The following is a 17,645-nucleotide window of genomic DNA, read 5'->3' as shown; positions in this document are numbered from 1 at the left end:
TATAGCACAATTAATGAAGAATGAACTAAAAGATAGCCTCTTGCAGCTTTCAATATTGAGTAATCTAACAGTAAATTAGCTTTTATTGCTCTTATACAATAGAGTAATCAAGTATTCCCTTTTACACTGAATTGGCTATTTCTTTCCCTAAATTACTGTAAAACTACAACTGTATATTAACAGGAGACCAATCAGAAGGATAGTATTTTATGAAAAGTTGTATGGGATGAATTTTTGTGACATAAAATTAGATTCCTACCTCTGGATTTAATAATCTTAGGACATTGAGTTGCAAACTGATTTACTTAAGTGGTCAATTCACAGCCTTTTTCTTTCCCTTGAATACACTTGGAAATTGAACCAGGGCTAGAACAGCACACAGAAAACCTTTCCATTTACTGTTTTCCACTCTAACAACACTCTAACCCATAAAACAGCTAATCACTATTTTTAAGTAAGTGAGGAAATATCTGCAACAAAGAATACACAATTAGAAGTTCTGTAAAGGATGAATAACTCTAAATTTGCTCTATTTTATCATAAAAAAAGTTAAGTTCTAGGGACACCTGGGTGGTTCAGTCGGTTAAGTGCCAACTCTGGACTTTGGCTCAGGTCATGATCTCCCGTTCCTGAGTTCAAGTCTTGTGTCAGGTTTGGGATTCTCTCTCCCCTCTCTCTCTGCCCCTCCCCCACCCACTTGCACACGCACAAGAGCGTGCACATGCGCTCTATCTCTCAAAATAAAGAAATAAAACTTGAAAGAATTTAATTTCTATAATATAAAGCCTAGTAATGTTGAAAGCTCTACTGCTTATTTTTAATGTGCATGAACAATTAAGCACTTAGTGACTGTTCGCTGACAAACCACCATTTTTAGAAATTTGACTCCTGATCTAGCTTTGTAGTCTGAAGACTTTGCGGCAATTTCATCCTCTGGAGGAACACTTAGTTTTATTTGGTTCAAGGGCATACACAGCACTGATTTAGGACCTGGGTAAGGGTATCTCACCCTGAGCACTGGACTTGAGGGATCTTCCTATTCTTCCTCTGACCACATCCCCTTCACAAGGCAAAGAAAGAACTGCCCACCCAGAGCCCGCCTTGACCTGCCCTCCTAAGCACCATGACCCAGAAATGTGTCCAAATAGCCCCAAGCCAGTTTCTAGAGCCCAGAAGGGGCCTTCTATATGTCTTTCTAAAGGACAGTTGACCTGGAGGTGGTAATCTCTGTAGCCTGAGCAATGGCCAGGGGGATACAGTTTGCAGGGATGTGGGAAAAGTGCTGGCGTGTCTGTGCATCTGTGAGCAAAGCCCCTCCTGGTTTAGGACAGGGCCATTTCTGGGCAAGGAGGTTGGGCTGCCCCACAGGCTGGCTTTTCCCACACAAACTCAACATATTCCAGTGGGGAACTGGAGCCCCAGCAATCTCAACCCACATGTGGCCTTCCTGATAACTGTGCTATTCCTCAAGATAGGAGGAAAAGACCTATTCTACTTATCATGTATCAGTTTGATTTATAACTTTCAAATGTTTACACAAAGGGTCTGAGGGCATCCACATACTTTTACACCAAGTCCTATAAATTTGGGAACCTACAACCTGAACTCCCAACTAGTCAATTCTCATGAATCTAGCACCTGGTATGAAGACTACACCATCAAGAGTTGAATAAGTACATGATAGATGAGTGAAATGTATAGCCAAAAGAATAGGGGGAAAAGGGTATATAGAGTATAAATACAAATTTATTACTTCAACTAGAAATGAAACAAAAAGGAAAAGACACCACACACACACACACACAATTAGCTCTAACATAGCCACTGTCTGTTCTGCTAACCTAATCATCTTTGATCAATATCTTTAAGTTACTAGCTTATATTTAAAAAGGCTCTGTCAGCCTCAAGATGATTTAAAAGATGCATCCCAAAGAAGTCATGCCCCTCAAATCATTGTTACACGGTTGTGATTTCCACTACTATGACAATTATTTTTTAATGACTACATTAATTCTACTCAGTTAAACAGGTACCAACTGTTAAGAAAAGATAATAAATCTTGCATGAAAAATAATTATAACAAGATAATAAACATTTAAAACCTGCAACTTAAGCTTCATGTTACTTCCATTTTAACATAGTATTCTCTAATTTAAAAATAAGTACAGAGGATTCATAAAACAAGAAAGCTTCTTTATTTTAGTAATGAAGTCATCGTCTACCAACAAATGATCAACAGGCTTCTTCCATCACTTGTCAAATCCTTCCATATTTGATTGTAACATCCAGTCTTACACTTAAGACATTGCATACCATGTTAATTGGTGTTATCATAACTCAAACAATAAACTGTGAGTTTTAATTAATGTCCTGTTCTAGTTTATCCATTCACACACAAATCAAACATCTAATAAGACAAAGCAAAAAAGCTAATAAATGAAAACAGATTCTACAGTAAAAATAAGAACAAAATGCTATGGGAATAAAGAAGTGATAAATTCCTAGCAGAAGGACAGAAGATTCTTAGAATAGTCATCATGTGGATAGAGGGAAAAGGGGGTAGATCCCAAATAGAAGCAAGAGCATATGGAAAAGACACTAAGCCATGAAGTCCTGTGTCAATCTCAGGGAGAAGGCAGCCAGGTGTGGCTGTATCGGAGCTTACATGGTGGAGGTACAGTGAGAAATACAAACAGAAGCGGGGGCAGACCACTGAAAATCTTCTGAGCCATTCTTGTTTCTTAGTGAAGGAAGTTAACGTCTTCTGTGTTTTCAAAAATGACTACTGTGAGCGTAAAAGATATACTTCAGTGTACAAGACAAACAGGAAATGAGGCCACTGCACAAGTTCTGCTAGAAAATGATTCTGGAAATAGAAATAAGAGGCCAATGAGGCAAAATGAAGAGCATATGTTAGCTGACTGAAGTTTCCAAGACAGAGTAGAGAGAGTCAAAGATGAAGCTGAGGTTTTCCAAAGACCTAAACCTGCTGAATCCTACAAATGCTTCTGAACTCAAGTTTCCAGAATAACCTCACCTTTTTCCAGGTGATTCAGTGTCATCTAATAGATTTCAAAGCATATCAGCTTCACTTCCACTAAGGTGTTTGAGATATACAGCACTTTTTGAGCCAGTGTAAGATGCTGTCACTGGTAATTCTATCCCACACCACAGGAACCATCTGCATCACTGTTAGGAGAGCTGGAGTTTTGTTCATCCTGCAGCTGTAATATGCACAATGTCCAATTGTGATCCTTTACTCTATTGCTTTTCTAAATGTCCTTTAAAAGACCTGTGTACCTTGATATGTGACACCTGAAATTATGAGATCAACCTCCACAATAATTTCTAAATCTGTGCTAAAGTTACTTCCCTCCTTTGTTAAGGATTCCATCCATGAGCATCATCAATTCACACGGAGCAGGACACTTCAGGCCTACTAAGTCTTCCCCAAACAGAGCACAGTGGTTTGAAATAATGAGACAGGTCTATAATATGAGAGACATCCTTAGAAGTAAAAGTAACAGTGACTTCCTTCGAGGAGTTACTCTTAGTGTACGTGAGGTTATTTAGCCTTATGAGCAGGCAAATACTGGGCATATAATCAAAGTTTCTAAAAGAAACCATTTAAAAGCTGGAAAATACTGCTTCCACATTACTTTCTAACTGTAAAATATGTAGCAATGAGGAAAACCACTCACCATCTCATGGACTCAAGTAGTATTTAAGGACAGAGACATCCATTTCAGTAAAGACAGACCAGAAGGGGGAAAAAAAAAAAAAAAAAAAAAAGGATGAGGAACAGTGTGGTGAGGTGTCTACTCTTCCAAGATAGTTCATAAAATGTTTTTTATCATTAAAAATACTAAAGTAGATGACATTGGCTTGGAAACACTTAAAAGACCTTCCTCCTGGAAGCTTTGCCTGTGGGTTTCAGAAGTATTACCTTCAAGAGACAGTATTAAGTAATGGTTGTAAGCCCTAATTCCAGAGTCAGGCGGCTTGGGTTAAAGCCCAGCCCTGACACGAACACATTACCTGGACTCTCTTCTGCCTTAGTTTTCTCATTTGTGAAATGAGGGTAATAACAGGACTTTTGTCATGAAGTTGCTAAGAGCAGTAATGGATTTAATACATGTAAAGTACCTAGAATAGTGCCTGAAACATAGTAAAGTCCCATAAGTATTAGCAATCATTTATATAACTGGTGCAGTGGTGAGCTCTGAAGCATCAGACTCAAAAGACAGACAAAAGTAACCAAAATAGGAGAATGGGGACATGTGTGACAATCACCTGCATCTCTAGGTAATACCTGATACATGTGCTCCTAAAGAATGCAGTCCAGTTAGAGCCCCAATGGACTTTTCCCCTCTAAAACAGAACCTCAATATACCAACTCTAGAGATCTCTTAAAAAGATAATTCTAAAGAGCCATGTAAATATTTAACTCATAATGCCAACATTTTCTTAATTAAGATTACCAGATAAAATACAGGATGCCAAGTTAAATTTGAATTTCAGATAAATAATGAATAAATGTTTACTATAAGTGAATCCCATATGAGATCTGCAAGACATATATACTAAAAAAACTATCCACTGTTTACTGGAAATGTAAACATTTTTTAAGCCAAATCTGGCAATCCTATTAACAACCCAAAGTTCAGATAAATGTGCTGAATTAGCTAATGCCCATAAAGCAAGAAAATCACTTGAACTAAGTACCATATCTTGAGAGGCAGCATAGTAAATGGAAAGAGCATAGACCTCAGAATCAGGCAAATCTGAGCTTTAATTGCCATCCTGTGCCAATATCTCACTGACGGATCTTGAACAAATTAGTATACCTGCTTAGTCTCACTGTCCTCACCTGGTAAATGACGTGTGATTTACTGGTGTTGAGGGTTGCAGAATGTGTTACACAAACTAATGTAAGATACACAATGAATACCAGTTCTCACTCCGTTCTTCCTCATACTATCTTAGCTCCAGAAATTCAAATTTCCCACCACAGTAGCCAAAACCAAAGAATTCACTTCATCTCTCAATCACTTAACCAGAACAAAGGACTCCCCAAACTGTCCACAAACAAACTTCCCCTCTCCTCACCATCTCCTTCTATTCAGCAGGTTCCTTTGGAAGCCAGAGTTCCAAGTCCCCCCTGCTTTCGCCCACCCGGGCATTACCCAACTGTGGGGGGACCACAGCTCTTCTCTTATGACTGTTCTTAACAATATTTTGTTAAGAATATTTGTTAAGAATAATAGAGAAGCTTTAAAAATAACATTACACAGTGATTTCCCCATGTTTTTGTTCTTTTGCTTTTTAAGAATAATAGGACATAAACTCATTTCAAATTATAATACAGTACTAAATGCAAAATTCTGTTTTTCAATTTGCCACAAAAGAAAGTCAAAAAATTCTACTCACTCATTTGAATCAATAAAAACTCTGTAAAAGAACTGCAAATGCACAAAAGAAAATTATTTTCCAGTGTGACTCTTGTACCTAGGTCTCCCTTCTATTTGGAGTCAGACCACATGGGGGATTATTTTCTAATGTTCATTTTACAAACTGCTTAACTAACAATATGCTGTCCAACTTTCCATTTAGTACACCTTATCTTCTCTCTACACACTGCGATTTCTTTGAAGGAAAATTAACTAAACATTTCAGCAGTTTAAGTAGTGGGAAGCAAAGAATTAAGATTGTAGATACAAAGGTGCTGTAATTGTGTTTTAATCAGCTTATTAAATATAACATGAACATGTATCAATCAACTAACATTTAATTTCATGGTCTGTGATTCAAAACTTTTTAAAAGCGTAACAGGACAAAGTTATCAGCACTGACTTAACAATTCCCTTCCAATTTTGTTTTAACTCATGTAAACCATATAAAATATATGACAACTGTTACATGCCCTCATGGGCTGGAAGAAGACATAATTAGAAATTTATTAAAATATAAACATAATTTGAAATTTATCTGTCTTATGAGATGTCAGAACATGGTCCAAAAAAGAAAAATATCTACATATATAAAAACACAACAACATAATTCTTTTTCTTTAACATAATTCTTAAAGTTAGGGAAAATACAGGAATCTTTTAAAAATCTATTTCAGTATTTCTATCCCCAACAGACAAAACTCCACCAATGAAACAAACTACCGAGCTAAAGTTTTAAATTGTTGCTGTAGAAAATGCAAACAAGTCTCTATAAATCTCATTTAGAAAGTAAACCGCCTAATTGCACATTCATTTAGGCGTATTCCACAAAGATTTCCTGCTACAGAGTCACATTTGGACTTGGAATGTTTGTGCACATACTTCTCTCTATTCCTCAACTGAAAGTGTGGTTCTTCATGATCTGAATGATTTGGCTTGTCACAGAACAATTTAGTTTACCTAAATTCTACTTTTGTTAAGGAGTGGTGAAATTTTTTTTATTTTTTTAAATCTTTTTTTTGAGAGAGAGAGAGAGAGAGAGAGAGACATGGAATGCAAGCAGGGGAGGAAGAGAGAGGGAGACACAGAATCCAAAGCGGACTCCAGGCTCTGAGCTGTCAGCACAAAGCCCAACGCGGGGCTGGAACTCATGAACCATGAGATCGTGACCTGGGCTGAAGTCGGACACTTAACCAATTGAGCCACCCAGGCACCCCGGAGCGGTGAAAATTATTTAAAAAGTCAGTGGGTTCTATTCTCTAGCATTTTACTTTATAGTAAAAAAAAAGAAAAGAAAAGAAAAGAAAAGAAAAGAAAAGAAAAGAAAAGAAAAAATTCCCTGTAGTTTTAAAAGGTCTGTGTCTGACCATTATTTTTTCCTCAAGTGGAGGAGGGCCTGAGGGTAAGGGTCATTAACATCTTTTACTAAGACAAAAAGATTCAATTGTGGTTGCTAAGATACCAAGAGACAGATTCCTCTATTGCAGTCAGGACCAGTTATTAGGGATGTCTCCCCACAGAACAACACATGAACCACACCGGGCACTGCTCAACGCACTGCTGAGGGAAACAAAACAGAATCTAAAAGGCGCAGGCAATCCCTGCCCTTGAAGAGCTTAATATCATCTGGTGTTTGTATTTAAAATTACAAAGCATATTTTAAACATTTTTTTAAGGAATAAAAATAAGACAACAGGAAGAAGGGAAGGAGGGAAGATAAAACCACATGTCAAGGTCAAATGCTTCATCTGAAGCTGCAGAGTCAGATGCCCTGGCTCATTTAGCTTATTTAACTGAATGAGTCAGTACTATGTGCCGCTTACTATTCTGGGAGTTAGTGCCTGGTGGTTATAACACAAAGCGCGAGCCCTCATGGAGTTTACATTCTAGAGTAGAGACGATGCAGAAGTGCTACAAATGTTTACATCTGTGCCTATGTACAGGTGTGCATCCAAAGTTCAAGAAGCTAAGGAGGCACACAGAGACAGGTGGAGAAGGCCTTATGTATATTTACCGGTTACTGTATGTCAAGTGGCAGGCTAGGCAATGAGGACGACTGTAACAGGAGGCACATGTACTCTGACTCTCGAGTATACTCAAGTGGGAGATCCAGGTAAACTAATAAGGCATTCTTGTGGGGCCACTTCCTGCCACCGTAAACTTGGTAACATCTTCCTCATGAATAGTGACACTGATCTCCAAGGGTTATTGTGAGCATCAGATGTTAATAAAACATTCGGCAGACTGCCTGATAAACTACAAATTTTATTACTACAGTTAAGTGCGCATGTTATAGAATTACAAGAAATGAGATTGGTGGAAAGTGAGGATGGCAGAAAAGGGGAAAAAGGAAAAAAAAGTCTTTAAAAATCTAAAAAACAGGAGAAATGGATTCACACGAGGGCTCACAAGACATAGCACAAAGTGTATGTATAAACCTATAAGAAATTGGACACAATGGAATCACATCACACACCCAATTAAGTGACAGGAACAGGGGCACCTGGGTGGCTCAGACGGTTGAGCGTCTGACCCTTGACTTGGGCTCAGGTCATGATCTCATGGTTTGTGGGATGGAACGCCACATTGGGCTCTGTGCTGATGGTGTGGAGCCTACTTGAGACTCTCTCTCCCTCTTCCTGCCCCTCCCCCACTCAGGTGCCCTCTCTCTCTCCCAAAATAAATACATAAACACTTAAAAACAAATTAAGTGACAAGAACAAAACTGCAGATGGTTGGCACAGAAAAAAGGAGAGAACAATTTAAATACTACAGTGGCTCTGCCACTGTTTCACTGAATAAGGGAATGTTTCAGAGTGAATGAGATTTATAATTAGATGTGATTTTCATCACCTTTTGTATTTACTTGATAACTAACTCCTGCTTTAAGATGCTACTCCAACCATATGATCTGCATTTTACAGATACACAAATGTGCCCCCAGGGACATGGGGGCAAGTATATGGCAGAACCGGGATGCGGGCCTCATTCTGCCAGGTTCCAGACCCCTGCAGTCTTTCCATGATGCCCAGCCATCGGAACTTGGATTTGAAGGGACAGGCTAAGACGAAGGAGGAAAATGATGCAAAACATTTAAGAGGAAAGGTTAATAAGGCTGAAAGGTATTTGTAGGAAAAGGTAAAGTCATTAAGACCAAAGAGAAACCAAGTCAGAAGCTAGTGCAGCAACTGCTCAACACAAATTTCCAGAATAATACTAATTTCCTCTCTTTCATACCTCTCTGCATAAAAAACACTGAAGTATTATGGAAATTCAAACATTTCAGCATCCAAACTCTCTCCCTGTGTACCTCACACACCCAAAAAAAGCAGCACATGTGCCTGCACCCACCTGTACACACACTTCACCAAATCACACTTCCAGACATAGAGTAACAAGTTCTACTGTCTTAGCAACAGAAAGAAAGGAATACATGCCAATAAACCAGTGGGAAAGAATGTAAGTCGGAGATAAATGAATGTGGGAATAAAGAAAAAACTTCAAAGTACAGGTGAATAATGGTGCCTCTGATAGTAATGATGAAATGGAGAAGCTGAGAAAAGTAACAAATAGAAGCCTAAGTAAGTCCTTCGGAAGAAGTCTTTGGAAGTGCATTCCCCCCCAAAAAAAAATTCCTGCAGTGGAATTCATTAAGTATTTCTTCTGTGCCAGTGTACTCACACTCACAAATATATACATCGAATCATATTTCCCACTGTAATTTTAGCAATTTTCCCTTACCTTGGAGGGAAAAATCTGTGGCACCAATAAGTAACAAAAGTTGTCAAATGAAATAATAACAATGATAACGACAGCAGTTACTTTTGGGCCATGCATCACGCCTTAACATCTCATCCTATGAAGCAGACACTTTAACTTGATTCTATTAGGAAAAAACTTACTTTAATATTAAGTAACTTGCCTAAAGTTGTCTCACACTGATGGGGTTGGGACTCCACACTCACATCTGCCTGACCAAGGCTCTTAACCACTTTACATTTTGCTTCTCCATTTGGAAGATTCAAATGTTCCCATAAACACTCTGCATTTTGTAATGTAGAGTTTATGAACACAAAATAATTCTCTCATGCAATATTTTAGAGAAAAGTAACTAAAATGAACAATCAGCCCCTTAAGTGAGTGCAACTTTTCAACCCCCAAACTAAGACCTTCTTGTGTTTATTACTATTTCATATTGCAGAAGTCCTATCTGTGAATGGCACACAAACTGATAAAAAACTCAAAATACAAGACATATAAATGGAATATGTTGCTGTCACAAGTCAGCAAATACTGTCTCAAAAATGTGAGAAATTAGGTCTACCACATTCTCATTAAAATACTCTGTGCCTATATGGGCTTAATAACCTGTAGTTTTTTTGAAGTGTAAATTTTACCTGGGTCATTATGGGAATGAGGCACCACAAAGACTTGAAGGGGCTTAGAATCCCATTCATTAAACACATAGCTAATGTCAAATCCTTGTTTCCAAACTCCACCATCTGGGTTGTCAAAAGGAATCAGACTGTAAACATCCAACATCTAAAAATATAAAAGACACAATAAAGGGGAAAAAAAGTAAATTTAACCGTGTATTACCATTTTTAATTTAAAGTTAATGTTGGAAAATATTTGCTCAAAGCTATTCATTGCTGTACTGTGTGTATGCACTTTACTAGATAAAGCTATTTCTGCAGACATTAACTGAAGAGTTTAAGGCAGAAAACATTTAATTACCATTCAAATTCTTAAAATGCTACCGTGTTACTTAACTATCCTGATAAATAATCCCCGCCCCCATCTGCTTCTAATGAAAAATAATTCCATTCAATTCCTTCTTGCCCTGTTTTACTTCTACTACAATCTAGTAGAAATTAATAGGAACTAAACAGCAAGCAAACAATTTCTGATGAAATGTGACTATGAGCAAATATTTCAGCATTTTCAAATACAACACTGGATAATTACTTTTTACTCTGAGTTGTCTTTATTTTACAATTAATCTCATATATTTTAAAACATGTATCAGAATGGAAATGCATCTACAGCTATGCCTTCATTTAGCATATGTTCTGTTTGCCCTTTTTATTCTAAAAATAAAACTACAACTGAGTCAACAAGGCATAATCATTTAAAAATGGAAGAATTTTTAAAATTAAGACTCAGTTTCTTAATGCTCAAATGTCGTCTTAAGCTTCCAATGTAGTAGTCCTGGGTAATAACCTATTTGGACACAAAGGAAAAAATACTGCCAAAAAACCCCCCACAAAACCTTAAAACCTTGTATTTTTCCCTCTAATACTCTCTCTAATATTCCCTCTAATACTAAATGGGACAAAGAACACAAGCGACTGTGGCAAAATTTAAATTATGTAAAAAATTATATCCTAATATATAAGTGGGTTACAAAAAATTTGAAGATATCGAACAAATTATATAAAAAGTGAATACAAAGTATTTTAAGATAGTAACATCTCTCTCACTTCAGAATTTATGACTTTAATAAATATAACACTCCCAAGGATGAGTCAATAAATCTTTGAAAACCAGCTGGGAAGGAGGATGTGTTAGTAGTCTCTGTTATTCCTTCTGGTCCTTTCTCCGGCCCTGCAGCTCTCCTGATTCCCCACTGCCTTGCTCTGCATGCCTTCGATGGTTGTTCTGCAACAGGGCTGTTTCTGTCCAGCCCAGATTTAATACCCCACCTCCAAAGAAAGTTCTGTGGTTCTCCTTTAAGAGGTACTTATTTAAAACCTAAACAAAGCCAAGAGTCACAAAAATAGATACACTTTTAAAGCACAGAATCCTGATACTGTCTGAACTTGGCTACGCACTAGCTGATAAGATTATAGGCACAAGGCCTGGAAAACTCCCCTGTCTCCAGCTTACGGACTGGCCTGTGAGCCATGGCCTCAAGAAAATAACATGTTTTCTGTCCCCAGAAGTTAGTGAAAACATCTACTCTGAAGCAAGGCCAGAGCCAACCCATTTTGTCCAGCTGTAAAATATTCACCCTTCAGGGTCCCATCACCAAGTTCCAGCTTCAGGTCTAAGGTACAGGTTAAACACAACTCTGCTAATTTGCAGAACAGAGCTTATGTGACACACCCTAAATTTAAGAAAAGTAGAAGTCCTTTCTTATATCCTGGTTTACAACTCCACTACCCTCCAGAATGCTATCCAAGAGAAGCAGAATGCAAGCCAAATCCATAATTTTAAATTTTCTGATAAAATTAAGTGAAATTAATTTTATTGATATATTTTATTTAACCCAATGTATTCATAATATTATTTTCTCAACATATAATCAATATAAAAATGAACACTTTACCTTTGTTTTTGTAGAAAGTCTCAACACTTAGAGCACATCTCACTTCAAACTAGCCACATTTCACATGCTCAGTAGTCACCTGTGGACAGTGGCTTCCATTCTGAACAGCACAGCTCTACAGTATTTCCCTTCCCTCTTTCACAAAGAGATAGTTAGCAAAAGGAATCTAACCCTACACTGTGTGAAACCTATAGTGTATAACAGAGACATAGTAAGAATATAGCTTTTCTTGTACTCTTTATAGGAAGATGAGAAAATCTCTTTGACCAAATTTAAACCTCTAAACTTCATCTACTAGAGAAAGACCTAAAAAACATACAAAAAGGCCACAACGCATAAAATAATAAAAAAAAATTGGAGGAAACACAGAATTACAGAATTTTATCACTAAAAAGAACATTAATGATCAGGTGAATAATCAAGCCAGTTTACAAAAATACAAACTAAACTCCAGACAGTTTAAGCAACTAAGTTAAAACAGACACCAGATCAAAAAAAGAAAGTAAAAGACAAAGAAGCCCAATGATTATTAATGAATGCATACATTACCTGCACATCTGAATGCCTACTTCCACCTTGTAAAGCGAATGAACAGTCTTCAGGGTCCACTATGAGGGACAGCTGTTTTGACGGCAGAAGAGGTAAGCCAGCACCTTGGCTGAAATTGCCTTGTGAACTTTTTGGACCATCCTCCACAGATTCACTCAAATTGATGACCGAGTCTCTAATATTTGAGATGATCTCATTATTCTCAGCTAGCAAACGCTCCAAATGGTCTATTTTTTCTTGCAACATTGAGAGCTGGCCCTACAATAAAAAAGAAAAAGGCAGCTATAGGAAACTCTAATATAGCTCTGCTGAGGCACACACATTTTTTAAAAAAATTATGTGCCTGCCCAAGAGTGCAGCTACTCACCCATCACTTTCCACTTCTGTAAGTGGGATCACAAAGAGCGTGAATGGCTGGCAGTGTTGAAACACCGACTTACAGCAGAAAATCTCCATGGCTTCAATCTTTGCTTAATCATATTTTAAAATGTGCAACAGAAAGACCAAAAATATTTAGGGATATACTTCCTACTGCCCCAAACCCAGCCCTAAAAGATCTTTGAGTTCTTTATAATACCTAAGAACCACATACTATGTTCAGGTATGAAATTTTAAATTTAAGTATAATTGATTTTAGTCACTTGAAAGGGTCAAAAAGCGTGAACCTGAAAAAAATCATTCCATCATAATTGGCAACCCTTGTGGACAATCCTAGATAAGAAATATCATCTACAGGAAAATCAGTTACTCAACTCTTAATTAGCCATATGCATGAAAAAACCTGGAATGCAGGTCCCCCAAGTAATCATACTGTAGGTCATTTGGACTCTCCTACCATACTGTGTGACTTTATGATTTTTTAAGTGATCCTCACATTAAGAGGCTTGTAGTCCTTACAACATAAACCTTGTTATACAGAATAATATCTCAGCTTATGAGAGCAAGGACAATCTTTGTCTTGTTCACTCCTATCTCTGGAATCTCAAATAAACAGGAGATACTTAAATATTTGTCACATGGCCCTTATATTTCTAGAACTCAACAAGAATTCTTTACACCTACTGTACCAGGCATAATGCTACACTGGGGAGACAGATATAGGTAAGATAGGAGTCCTTACCTTAACACAAAGTGACACTGTAACTAGCAAGAGACTACTCAAAAAGTCCGTGCTAGGGTTTAATAAACATAACTATATACATAGTGAAAAACAACTCTGGACACCCAAAAACAAAAGTTCTATCACCAGTAAATAATAGGAAGACAGAAAGAAGGAGGGAGGGAAAAGGGAAAACACCTAAACGTCCAAAGGTAAGGAACTGGTCAAATGGTACATCTATATCATGAAGATGTTCTCAGTCCCTGAAAATACAGAAATATAAATTCTTTAAAAATTAAAATATATGAGAAGGTGTTTTCAGGAGATACAATGGAGAAAAACCACTTTAAAAAGCATGGATAAAAAATAGTAATTTGATACCATCCCTTTTTGAAAAAAAATACATAATCGAGATGATAAAAACTGATTATGGGTATTTAAATTCTACTTTAGTCTGTTATGAATAGTTGTTGACTGTTTGATAGGGAAGCCAGGAGAAGAAAAGGATTCTACTTCCAGGTTAGTGGCCACTTCAACAAGGGGAGAAGAGAGGTCAGCAGACTGGAGTCTTCCAAGGGAAGGCCACTGCAGCAAACTGTGTAAACTGAAAGACGTCTGAAGGGACTAGAGAAAATATTTTGGAATGAGAAAAGAAATAGCCAAAATTAGAAGCAAATCAGCAGCACATTGTCTTTGTGGGGAGGAGGGAGGTGGAAGAGCAAAAGATAGTCTCCTTAGACCTGAAAGATGCTCTCCCAGGTCTATTTAGAGGCACGTGACAGAAAAAGCCCATGCATGTCAAAACTGTCACCGCTGGGGTGGTGGGCTATTTCTAAGAGGTAGAACTTTGAAACCTGTTCATCAGCATATATAGAAGGAGGAAGTACAAGGTTTTAGCACAGAACTCACCCTGTAAGACAAGCCCCATTTCGTCTACGGAAAAGCAAGAGAAAGAATACGCAGCAGGTCACGACTAGAAATGGCAAAGCAAAGGAAATGTGATGGATCAGTACAACACTAGTTCAGGGCTCAAAGAGAAGCTGGCTGAACCAGTTAGATTCCAGGTCAGCAAACCCATTGAGCACTATCATACTACAAACCCTTCTTTATCAGCACATATGGATGGACAGTGGTTCTCAGTAGAAAGGCCAAAGGGAGTCCCCCAAAGTTCACCCAAAGAAGCTTGGCATAACCCAAAGTTCACCCAAAGAAGCTAAAAACATTTGAATCAGGTATGCAACAGACTAATCTGTGTATATTTTCATAAAATGACATGCTATCAAAGGCTGTCTGAAATAACAGGAAAACTTTTCTTCACTTATTATCAAAACATCAGAGACTGCAGCTTTTTGAAATCACTGCTGATGAATTCTGTTGAATATTTCCAATACTGAAGATACAAGTCTATGTCAGGGATGCTTGCAATTTCTACCACAGCAGGTAACAACAGTAAATCGAGTTCCTGATTCCAAGCAGAATTAGAACATGTTGGCTTATCTTGCCTCTAGTAAAGCTACCCTCATCCATAAAATAAAACTTTTGTCTAAAATACCACCACCCTAGAGCTTTTAAAGATGCAGCATGTTTTATCGGACAATTACAGTGTATAAATTAATACAGTGTCTGCATTTCTCCAGACCTACCTGCACTTTCAGGAAAAGATAATTTTGGAGCCATGCACAAGGCAAAGCTGCCTAGAGCTCAACAAGCACACACTGAGAAACAAGCACACACATCTGGGAATATTCCTACAATGACTCTAGTCCCATAACCCATGGATGAGCATATTATTCAAAATAAATATTACAGGAGGTAGATGTTTCATGAAAAATAATCCTGAAGGCACTAAAGACGACTTCGATCTCATTGTAGTTTTTAAGATACAATTAATGATCAGTACCTGGAATTCTGTACTGAATTAATAAGTCCATGGAGAAAATTGTGGCCTGAGGATATGTCAGCAGAATGGTCTAATGAAAATCATTTTTTTAAAACTATATTATGCAGTGAAATAAAACCTCCCTCAGGACAGCTGAAATTCTTGAAATATACATACCTCATAAGCAAATTCTTGTACACAAGACAGAAGAAGAGTAGTATGACCTTAAAAGGATGCACTTGTAGTCTGCATTGAAGTAACAGAAATCACAGGTATCGTTTCAATTATTCTGACAAGTCAAAGAATACTGATAGCAATACTGAAAAAGACAATTTTCTGTAGGGTAAGAAAATCACTTGTGAGAAAAACACTTTATTCTTTGATTTGCTAATCAGTTCTATAGGGAGGCCCATGGTGTTTTACTGCTGATGAGTGGAGAAGGAGGTCATGCTATTTGATGTACTCTGCTTTTGATGAAAGGGAAAAACTGAATAATAATAAAAAAAAATTTCACTGATATCAATGACTTTTGAGGGAGAAAATTTAGAGCCTACTACAAGGCAAAACAGGATCAGTAGCCACTCAGTCCTATGAACAAATCAATCAATGTGCACCTACAGCCAAATCTGAAAGCTTGTTCCTCAATTACTGGCCCCGGGTAAACACTAGCTGCCAGGATCGGCATCACGATGATCACTGAAACTCGGCTGAATCTGTACATCAGCATCTTCCTTCCTGTTACAGTGGAAAAAATGTGTGCCTTCCCCCTCCCCGCTTCAAAGGCCAACACTTGACTGGGGAGCTCCAAACCCATCTCTCTCAACAGCTCAAAGGCTGTACTCTTTTGGTTAAAACTCTCTCAACACTGCTTCATCAAACTCCCTTTTCAAAAGTAACTCATTCTCAGTAGTATAACATGTAACATTAGGTCAAACTATATGAAATTTGCCATTCTCATAAATCAAATATAGTACAGTTCACCAATTTCCTAGGGTTCAACTTAGCATGATATCCTGTCTAAAACACCAAATCAAACTCCAGTGCTTCCCTTAGCCCCACAATCCCCTTCCAGGGCCCCAGCGCCTTCAGAGACATACAGAGGTTATCAACAGTCGGTACTCACTATATACATTCCTTATAAATTCCTATTCTCTCATCTGCCCGCTGTATTCAGCCTGTGCATACCACTCCACCCAAACTGCCCCTGAACAGGCCCCAAAGACTTCCATGGAGTCAGTCATGATAAGCACACGCTGTGCTCACCTGACTCATCATCTTGAGGAGCATCTAGCACACTAGACCACTTCTTCCTCCTGGCGACGTTTTCTGCACCTACTCTCAGCCCAGCATGCTCTAGGTTTCCTTCTGCCTCTGGTTTATCAGTCTCCTTCTCTCCCCAGTAACTACATGATGAAGGGCCTTAAGGTTAATTTCTGGGACCTCTGCAGTCTCTATACTATCTTAAACTATCTCATACACTCCATGGTTTAAATTCCATCATTTGTACTGATGTCTCATCTACATTTCTATCTCTAACTGAAGCCTCTTCTCTGGAAAACAAACCCATACACCCAAATGACTACTCCATTCCTCCACTTCCGTTCCTCCACTTGGGTTTCAAACTTATGCCCCAAAGAACCCTCCCAAATAAGCCTTCTGCATCTTCAGATCTTCAGTAAGTAGCTCTAATGTCCACCTAGTTAGTCACTCCCCAAATCTTGGTGGCGTAACGGATTCTTCCTCCTTCCTCACCCCGCTCACAAATCCAGTCTACCTGCAAGCTCTTTCCTTACTACCTCTACAATAGCTGTTGAATCACTCCACGTCTCTCCCTCTCAACTGCAACCATGCTGATCCAATCCTCCGACAATCTCTCCTGTCTCGTACACAGCAGCCTCTTAACTAATTTCCCAATCCTAGACTTACATCCTTCAACCATGACCTATGCAGCCGCATTGTATCTTTCTTACAATGCAATCCAGAGCTAGTTTCTCACTGCACTTACACTACCATCAGTAAGGACCTGTATCCAACTATCCCCCCTCCCCCAATTTAGCTTCACCCTCATCTCTTTTCAGTTCTAAGCCAGGTCCTCTTCAACCCATCTCGAGACCTTCATACACGTTCTTCCTTTATAGAGTACTTCAGATCTCACCTGAAATGTCCCCTCAGCATAGCCTTCCCCAGCCATCCTGTATAAAACAGGCCTTCTCAGGGGTACTTGGGTGGCTCCGTCAGTTAAGCGTCAGACTCTTGATTTCAGTTCAGGTTATAATCTCAAGGTTTGTGGGACTGAGCAGTGCAGAGCCTGCTTGGGATTCTCTCTGTCTCTCCCTC

General features: G+C 38.3%; 1 protein-coding gene across 1 annotated transcript in view; it reads right to left on the bottom strand.

The window, feature by feature from the left end:
* Nucleotides 1–17,645, bottom strand: part of MAN2A1 (mannosidase alpha class 2A member 1) — a 166,665-nt gene that overhangs the window by 129,052 nt on the left and 19,968 nt on the right. Inside the window, exons 2-3 of the mRNA XM_003981174.6 lie at nucleotides 12,331–12,588; nucleotides 9,848–9,992 (exon numbers count right to left, since the gene is read on the bottom strand). Coding sequence (XP_003981223.4) covers nucleotides 9,848–9,992; nucleotides 12,331–12,588 — 403 coding nt within the window. The remainder of the gene's footprint in view (nucleotides 1–9,847; nucleotides 9,993–12,330; nucleotides 12,589–17,645) is intronic.

The sequence above is a fragment of the Felis catus genome, chromosome A1 (assembly GCF_018350175.1).
Source record: "Felis catus isolate Fca126 chromosome A1, F.catus_Fca126_mat1.0, whole genome shotgun sequence".
Classification (NCBI taxonomy): Eukaryota; Metazoa; Chordata; class Mammalia; order Carnivora; family Felidae; genus Felis; species Felis catus.
Note: the sequence above shows the minus strand (reverse complement) of the source record. Positions and strands in the feature narration are given on the sequence as shown.